The following is a 10,000-nucleotide window of genomic DNA, read 5'->3' on the forward strand; positions in this document are numbered from 1 at the left end:
GAGGACAGTGGTTTTCATTTCCATCATCGGAATCAACCTATGATATACTTCAGGTGAACACAAAAAGAAGGGGAAAAAATATAGAAGAATCCTCCCCATGACCAATAAGCTTATAAACTTAACCCAAGTCTCATATTTTTAAAATTCCGAATTCCATCTAAAGCTATCATGGCACAATACGGATTCGACGCGTGGATAGCAGATGCTTCCAAAGGGGTCAATGTTTTCATTAAGTCTTAACGAAATAAAAAAAGAATAACTGAAATAAACGCCAGAACCGCTCACTCACTCATTCATTCCTCCCCGGGCCAGCTCTGCACTTAAAGTCGATGTAAGGGATTTTTAACTGGTCATGTCAGCTGCTAATCTTGGGGCCACATCAAGAGACAAACCACCCTGCTTTTGTCCCCTCTCCACGGTACGTCTCATAGATCTCATTGGGACGGCCTCGCTGGGGTGTCCATCGCAGACCCTTTCTTTTCAGTGTTTCTTCAGGTATGCGACATACATGCCCCAACCATTGCCATCTTTTCCTTTTAATGAGAATCTCCAGAGACTCCACTTCTGCTCAAGCTCTCGGGTCCTCATTTGAGATTGTATTCGGCCAGAAGATCTTGAAAATTCGTTGTCAAAATTTGTTTTGGAATACCTCAAGTTTCTGGATGATATTACTCTTAAAAAGAGTCAGGATAATGATAAGGTGTTTTTTTCCCTACCTCATAAGCAGATATTACCAATCATACCAAAAACAGTATTTTGTCGGAATGAATCAGACAACGAATTGTGAATTTTGAATTGATATGATAAGAAATACGGACTTTTCAGTATTCGTTGTATTTGTTGTTTTTTTTTTTTGTTTTGTTTTTTGTTTTTTTTTTTGTTGTTGTTGTTATTGTTTTTTGTTTTGTTTGATTGTTTGTTTGTTTGTTGTTTTTTTTTTCCAATGCGAATATAATAATTGTGCTCATTCTCCACTATAACCATTGCAATTTAGCCTCAAATTTCAAATTTGTGGTTATAATTCAATTTTCAGTATCAAGTCATTTACGATATAATACCGCTTTAAGATGACAGGTATGTTAAAAAAAAACAACTAAAAAACTTGTTTTATATTGTACAATATCCACTGTCACTAATCCTGATCTAAGCTCTTTACAAGAAGGTCCATAGCAAATATCAACAATTAACATGTAGGACGAGACGTTGCTTATAAACCATCGTAAACTGTTATAATTTCCAGACGAACAGCCGAGGATGTCGGGATAGAGGAAATTGCCACCAAACTGTCAAAGTATGATATCTCCGGACTAATGATCGTCGGCGGCTTTGAGGTGGGTTCAATAAGTAGCAAATCGTACAGGTATCGATCTTAATCACAAGTGATATTTATTTTCTAGTAAAATACCAGAGCATTTACATCACGCAGTATCATTTAAACGACTTACAGCGCTTTACAATAGGTCCCAATAACCCTATTTTAGCTTAAATCTACTCGACTATTTGTCTGTTTCAGGTTCTGGGTTCGATCCTCGCTCAGCGCATACTTGAGTCCTCTGAGAAGGCTCTTTACTCACATTCTCTCACCGTACTCAGGTGTAAAATGAGTACCTGGGCGTAAACAGCGTTGTCTCTGCCCGAAAAAATGTAATATCGCCTAAAAGGCATCATGTCCCGTCCTACATGTTAAATGTTGCTGTTGGCCAGGGACCCCTTGTGAAGCGCTTTGAGCATGTTTAGTGGATATTGCTCCATACAAAAGATCAATTTTTCAACAAAAAAATTCACGCTATATAAAGTGGGTTATTTCCAGCTTAATGGGTTTCACGACGCTGAAAGACAACTAATCAAGTCCCCGCGGCGCAGTTATATACAAGGCATTTTGCAATAGGGAATGAGATTAGCGGAAGAGGAGCGTCCCTTGATTGGACGTCACCTTACAGAGAGAACGTGAAAATGGTTTTGCGCATGCGTCTCTCTCGTCCTCGCTTACGGTGAAGTGTCTCATGCGGCACAACCAACATGACGTTCTCTCTCTAATAACTTTTCCGTTCGTGACTTCCAATCAAGGGACGCTACTCTTCCGCTAATCTCATTCCCTATATCTTCATGATAAAAAATATATATGACACTTGTTCATATTCCTCTTTCCATGTATTTATGAATGGCATTTTGGGACCAGGGGGTCACAAAGGGACCGAGATCGATCCAGAGTGAAGCGGGATTTTTTTCTTACCCTGTTCACCCAGCAGTGATTGGGTAGCTGGGTATTTCTGTTGAAGCTGAAGGAAAGTACTTGCGATAGACTAGAGTTCTAGCAAAAGATTAGCAAGCAATTGCTATTGTCCGTTTCACGCTATAGAAACTGGGTTAAACTAATGCCTCTGTATGTATGAGTTGCATTGTACATTAGTACGGCACCTATAAGGTGCTATGCTACATCAGCATAAAAGTGTCATGGTCACAGGAATTCACATATTGGGACCAAGCACGTCTGTTCCTGGCTAGAGTCACAATTTCGTCAATGGGCATGGAATGCCCATGTAGTAGAGTGCCTGCTGGTCTAGTTGTCGAGGTCTTCAAGTAGTAATAAAAGTTCGACGCAGGAGGCGGTCTGCGTCCATGCGTAAGATATGCCTCTGAAAGATTACATTTTTCTAGAGCAACAAGTTCAGTGCAATTTTTGTAACTTATCAATTATCGACTTAATGTACTGTGACGCAAGTATAATGCGTAATTTCTAAACATTCGTCTGGGTTAAAACAAATACTTCCTGTATTTACAACAGGCATTCGAGAGCAATGATTATAGCAAGTTCCGTCAGTGGTTAGTTAATTAACACCTCAATGTGTATTGACCAACGTTCATTTATTTGCAGGTGTGGTAGCTAGACACATCCATTAACTTGATTGAATTTTGTTGTAATTGACTATAATTTGAGTTGGTTTGAGAGTATTTGCATACAACAGTTATGATCCCAGAACAATTCGATCTATCACACTTGGGAATATATACACATTTGTAGTGACGTAGATATACTCAGAAATTTCCATCTAAAAAAAATACTCATATGTGCTATGTGGTCTAGCTGTATGGCACTCGCTTTCGGATCGGTAGGTCCTGGGTTCGAACCTCGCTCGGCGCATAGTTGAGTCCTTGGAGAAGGCTCTTTATACATATTCTCTCATCGCACTGAGGTGTAAAATGAGTACCTGGCTGTTAACGGCGTTGTCTCTGTCCGAAAAAATTGTTATATCGACGAACAGGCGTCATGCCCCGTCCTACATGTTAATGTTGCTGTTGGCCAGAGATCCCTTGTAAAGCGCTTTGAGCAAGTTTAGTGGATATTGCGCTATATAAAAGCTCATTTTTTTGTTTATAAAAAATATTATTGCTGTCTCACTTTGGCTGTATTATGACAATGACGAATCGCACTGGTCTTTGGTGTAAGATTAGATAAGGATCTGGTACTGTTTAAAACACACTTTTTCGGATCTGTATCTATGACAGGCATTTGAAAGCAGCAGTTTCACCAATATTTTTCTTTTTCTTTCCTGACCATGTATCACCAGGGTATTATTATGTAGTTACGCAGTTACTGACGCAGAAAGCGGAGGTTTGACTCTGCCACACCTCAGCTTCTTAGATTGCATTGGCTGCCTGTTGAGAAAAGGGTCAAATTCAAAGTCTATCGATGTCTGGAAAACAAAGACCCCTCCCTATCTAACAGAACTCCTAAAGGGGCGATTTGGGTCTAATTATTAGGAAAATCCTTCGAAAAATTGATTTTGAGATTTTGGTGGAAAATGATATTTTATTATCTTAGAAATAATATTAGTGCTTAGGCCACTGGGACCCCCCCCCCCCTCCCCCCCCCCCTTTTGGTAGTTTATGCCACTATGTTTTTCAAATAATAGAACTTATTGGCCATACAAATTCCACTGTTACCGTAAAAATAAGTGTCATTTATGAGAGTTGTGGCCCTTTGAAAAAAGTGAGTTGTGTCCCCTTGCAAAAAAGAGACAACATTTCTTTCAAAGGCACTGGAGACTACAATATTAATTCAAATATATGCAAATTGGGTATCAAACTGAAGGAAATTAAATATACTATCAAACTATGTGCACAAGCTTTCAATTTGTAAATATTATATAGATTCACAGAAAGTTGAAACAATTTATCAGTAATCTCATGAAGTGTCAAATCTAAACTTATGGGCTATTTCAGTGTTTTACACAAAAATTATTTTAAATATGGCCAAAAACAGCATGTTCATTAAAAATGTAGCACTGAAGAAAGCTATGGCCCAAGCCTCAACAACAACCTTCATATTTCTACGTCACAGGAAAAACTAAAAGTGTACGCAACCCTTAAATTTTTCTCCACTTTGTGGGATGCCAAATTCATCATAATTTTCATTCTTTTTAAACATGGTATTGATGTCCATTCGTCACATTTAAAAGTAAGTTGAAGGTGTGGTAAAAACCATAGATATATCATGAAAAAAGACTAATTTGTTCACAACCCAAGTGAAGCATCATTACCGAAGACTTTTGAACGAAATCGCACTGTTATATTATGAAGAATAATTGATACTCAAAAGGGATTCTTGATTCAAGATGCAGTAAGTACATAAAAACAATATCCTTATGTGTTTTGCAAACATGATTTACTCTTTAACAGTTTGCACTGCTAACCAATTTATTACATATCCTCATCATCAGTAGCAAAGTCCTCTTCGTCCTCTGAAGTGTCGTCAAGGAAATCACTGTCAAAGCTATCACTACCATCCTCGGCATATGTATCTTCGTCAGTACTGGTGCAGCTTTCTTCATACACAATTTCCTGCAACTTATCTGGAATGAAAGCATCTTTGAACCACTGTACTTCCAATTCATTTGCAGAATTTCTCTGCCAACCGTTATCCTCTGGTTTTGGAATGCTAGGATTCTGGCACACTGCATTCCTCCAAATGAGAGTTTGAAAGTTGGCTCTTGATATGTGCAGTGACAATACTTGACAACAAGGAGGCATCTGACACAGATCAATTCCACCACTGCATGAGATGGTACCTTTCTTTCCTTTGAAACGCTGGCGAACTATGTCATACCTCACTTTGTTGACACTTGTGCATGAGGTTTTGCCATACAGCTTGCACACAAATGACTCTAACATGAGACAGTCATTACTCGAAACAGCTGCTGATGTTCCAAATCTGGAGAACAGAATTCTAAGATCTGGTGATCTGACAACAGTTGTTTCACAGTTTGGTTGGCGGGAAGCATATTGACAGTGCAGTATAATTCGTGTGTCTGCCTCTTCCTGTGATGAGTAGAGATCTAGACAAGGTACAGCTGTGGTAAATTCATCCGTGTCACTGTAAAGTAAGGTGCATCTCTCTTTACAGACAAAGAAGATTTCCCTGTTTCTCAGTTTCTTTGCATATTCGTTACTTTCCCATTCCTTGAGGAGAAACCTGATAAGGGATCTTTTGTTATCAACGCAGCTGAGAAATGATTTCCAACGTCTGGGCACTGTTGTTTCAGATCCTCTTAACAAGTATGCATTATCTTCAGAAGATCCTCTCCTCAATCTCTCACAGCCTTTGATTGAATCTTCTATGTAAGTATCAGTCACAAAGTGTACACAAGCTGCTTGTGGTAAGGAGGAAAATGTAAGTTTGGCTACGTCACCAAATGTATTTGGGATTGCTGACAGAGTTTGTAACAGTGCATTGCCATCAACAATGTAAACGGTGTTTGTTTTTGTTTTTTGCATAATCCTCGAACATTAATGAATTGTCAGGAGTGAGCTTGTGCAACAGAGTTGCTTTGTTGGTCTTCAGAGGTAAACCATCTGATGAAGCCAGCGACCATGGAGTAGGTGTTAAAGGATATTGAAGAACTTTTGAAGATCAACACTGTGCTCTTGGGACAAAACAAGAAGCTGGCCAAATAAATTTCTTTGTGCCTTGATTTTGACCACGTTCATGTCTTTTCTCACTGTTACCACTTTCCTCAATGATGCAAATGTCTTGGTCTTGTTCCTTTCTAATGGCTTGTGAAATTCTACAGTCTTTTCCTTCAGTCTGTTTTCAACAAAACTTTCAAACAATCTTTTTCCTGTTTTTTTCCACGGCTAGCAGGTCATCAGCAACATCCTCTTGCACTTTCATTCCTGAAGCTAGACTGACCAGACCATCTTCAACTTCAAAGGGATTGATAAATGCTGAAAATGCCTGGAGGATCTTTTGCACTCGCTTTTCACTTTGTCTTTTTTCTGCAAGGCTCAATTCTTTGTGGGTGTCTATATCCATACAGTTGTTGTTGCTGATCATTCTTTGGGTTGCTGATACATATTCTGCTTGACTGTGTCTTGTTACACTCCAACGGTAATAGCTTGGAAGACTCTTGCTGAACCCAACAATACCTCCTTTTGTCTTTGCATGTTTGTTTATTGTTTGTTCAATGGTCATATCAACTGCTATTCTTCCAGCAGGCGTCGTTGATCTGAAGACACTAAATCCATTATCTTGTAACAATTCTTCTGCCCCTGGGTGGGAATGAATCAGGTTGGCTAGTGACACAAAATATACACTGAGATACTTGGCATAATTGTGGTGATTCATGGTAAAAAGCAGTGGGCACAGTTCTTTTAAACAAGATATATGAAGAAGAAAGTTGTGTGTCTTTGTAGCTCGCAGAAACTGGAGGAGAAGCCAAACTCTGTCCATGTATTGGATCCAGTATTGTGCAGTTTTTCCGTACTTTCCTGAGCGGACACTCTCTTTGAAGGCTTCATACTGGGAAAATAACTCAGCATACACAGTTGACTGGATAATTTTATTAGCTGTATGGCTTGAAATTCCTTCGGTGAATTCCTTTATGTAAAACATGAGGTCTTTACTGAGTTTTGAATCCGTGTCCTGCTCAAATTTTGCAAGCAGAAGCCTCTCTAGAGCCTCCAAAACAGACACATGCACTCGTATAGCCCTGATGTAGTTCTTTCCACTCATAACCCTATCCATAGAACCATGTGCACATAGCCCTGCTTCAGTCACAATTTCTTCAAAACCAGATCCACTTTGGAGCTTTCCCAGGACACCAAGATATGACATTATGGTGTGAAAGACACCCAGGTGAATAATGACTGTTTTGTAAAGCTGTGGGTTTTGCCAGACAATATCGTAAGCTTTCTTTGCTACAGCAAGGTCAAATATTACAAATGTATATGGCTGACCAAGCTCTTACACCAAAGGATACACTTTCAGAAATATGTGTTATATGCCCATTAATCATGCCTGAATTGTGCTAGTACAAAATTCCTCTTGTTTATTTATCACTAAAAGGAAGCAAATACACTGTAATATATATTTTTTCATATTATAGAAAAAATGGCTATCAAAGATTTAAAAACCCTATATAGCTTTGTAAAATATTTTATGATATGAGGCAAAAAATGAGAAATGACAATAAAATTCCACTATTTATTGCATTTGAAGCAATTTTAGGGTGATAAACAATCATTTTATGCACAAAAATGAGTTCACGAAAAATTGCACCCGATGACCTTTCAAGGGCCATAACTCCTGTAAATGATACTTGAAAAAACTGTAACACCGGATTAATTTGTGTTATATGTCCCTGAAGCATGCCTGAATTGTGCTAGTGCAAAATCCCTCTTGTTTATTCATCCTGAAGGGAAACAAGTACACTGTAATAGATTTTTTTTCAAATTATAGAGAAAATGGCTATCAAAGATTTAAAAACGCTATATGGCTTTGTAAAATATTTTATGATATGAGGCAAAAAATGAGAAATTACAATAAAATTCCATTATTGATTGTATGTGAAACAATTTTAAGGTGATACACAACCATTTTATGCACAAAAACAAAAAAATTGCACCTAATGACCTTTCAAGGGCGTAACTCTCGTAAATGACACTTGAAAAAACGGTAACACCCGGATTAATGTCAAGATATATTGCTGTTTCAGAAAAACCATGTGGCGAAAACTCCCCCAGGGGGGGGGAGGGTTTCGCCCACTGGCCCATGCACTATATAATTGAAGTCAAAATTCTAAAAGTAGACTATAAAGGCACGAAAAACACGGTCGGAAATAGTACCGGTAGTAAGAAAAGTGTGAAAAACGGGAAGCGATTTGGCTATTTTCTCAATATGTCATTTTTCTAAGGGTATGGAAAACTGTGTCGAATGTTTCTCAGAATCTATTCAATGGAATTGTCTGAAAATGTCCACAGTTATCACAGAGATAATGTATTATGTCACATCAGAGAGATTATTTTGATAAAATATGTGAATTTTGAATTATAATCCTAATTCTGAATGTTTAAGGTCAATTTTGTCATAACATTTTGATTCTCAACTTTGTAATGTTCTAATAAAAACCCACAAGCTAAAGCCGTAAAATCTCTCTGTTGTGACACACTATGGTACAATGTTGACAATAGGGAAGAATATGGAGGTCATTCCTTCATTAGTTTTTGTGGAACGTTTGCCACGAGATTGTTATATTTTTTTTTTATGTCACACCCCCAAATTAGGTCGCAAAATGGGTATCAACACAGATAATTAAAAATTTTCACCATAAATGTTGTTTTTAACCTATATTGACGATATAGAATGATTAAAACCGCCCAATATAGGTAATTATTTTTTTTTTAGAAAAGACCCAAATCGCCCCTTAAGAAATAATATTCGACAACCCGGTCTTTGCGCTCATCCGATGACACCACTTGGCTATCTCACGCATTCGTACAAAGGTCCTTTGCTCAATTTAGTCCTTGTGTATGGAACACAGTCCCACATAGCATTGGGGAGTCCAAATTATTGTCTTTGTTCAAGAAATCCTTGGAATCATTTCTTTTTTGATGTTAGAATGTATTTTCTTTACTATTATTTTGGGTTGATGTGAAGCGCCACGATCTCATGGTTGAGGATACCGTGCGCTGTGTAAGATTCCATTATTATTATTATTATTACTATTATTATTATTATTATTATTATTATTATTATTATTATTAAAAATTAATAATTAATAATATTATTATTAATATTATAATATATCAATATATATATTAATATATAATTTATTATATTAATTATTTTTAATAATAATTAATTAATATAATAATTATTAATAATATATTATATTATTAATAATAATAATAATAATAATAATAATAATAATAATAATAATAATAATAATAATAATAATAATAATAATAATAATAATAATAATAATAATACTGATGATGATTTGTATGACGTTTCTATGGGGAAAAATATTCGTATTGCTCTCTCTCTCTCTCTCTCTCTCTCTCTCTCTCTCTCTCTCTCTCTCTCTCTCTCTCTATTTATTTAAACAGACAGTCCATAGCTTCAGAAATATTTTGGCATTTATCTATTATCCACTCAATGGACTATGACGCACTTAGTGTTTGGATTTGCGTGACATTTCCATGAAGGGGGGGGGGGGGGAACCTATCTGTGAAGCCAGAATACAATAGTAAACACGATATACAAGGCTTCTCTTTGTAAAATAGTGTCAAAATTGTCATGCGCCGAGTAATATCCATCTCTTACGGATTACTGGGTCTTAGCCGTTGATGCTTACTTCAATTAGCTCTATATTCTCTAAAAATCACACTCACGCATACACATACACATACACACCCAAACACATACACACAAACACACTCACACACACACTCACACACACACACACACACACTGGGCGGCTTTATAATCTTTGTTAATGTAGATGTTCCTTTGATCAAAATAGTCACCTCACTGATGACGTCTGACGTAAAAATTATGTATTTCACTCGATTTAATTTATTTTAAAAGTTGAATTGGTCTAAAACAACCTTAATAATTTAAGAATGGACGACAATCAGCTTCAACAGTCGTGATGTCCTTCCCTCGCAATGACGCATGGTAACGTAGTACTGGTTCTAAACTCAGAACAATGGCGGACGC

The 10,000-nt window shown here is 37.1% G+C and overlaps 1 protein-coding gene across 1 annotated transcript in view; it reads left to right on the forward strand.

The window, feature by feature from the left end:
* The window catches only part of LOC144967161 (ATP-dependent 6-phosphofructokinase, muscle type-like), a 91,136-nt gene that overhangs the window by 68,109 nt on the left and 13,027 nt on the right, over positions 1–10,000 (forward strand). The window contains exon 17 of the mRNA XM_078904061.1: positions 1,241–1,331. Within this exon, the coding sequence (XP_078760187.1) occupies positions 1,241–1,331 (91 nt within the window). The remainder of the gene's footprint in view (positions 1–1,240; positions 1,332–10,000) is intronic.

Source organism: Berghia stephanieae, chromosome 3 (genome assembly GCF_034508935.2).
Source record: "Berghia stephanieae isolate SIO BIC M18660-M18661 chromosome 3, UCSD_Bste_1.3, whole genome shotgun sequence".
In the NCBI taxonomy this organism is placed as follows: domain Eukaryota; kingdom Metazoa; phylum Mollusca; class Gastropoda; order Nudibranchia; family Aeolidiidae; genus Berghia; species Berghia stephanieae.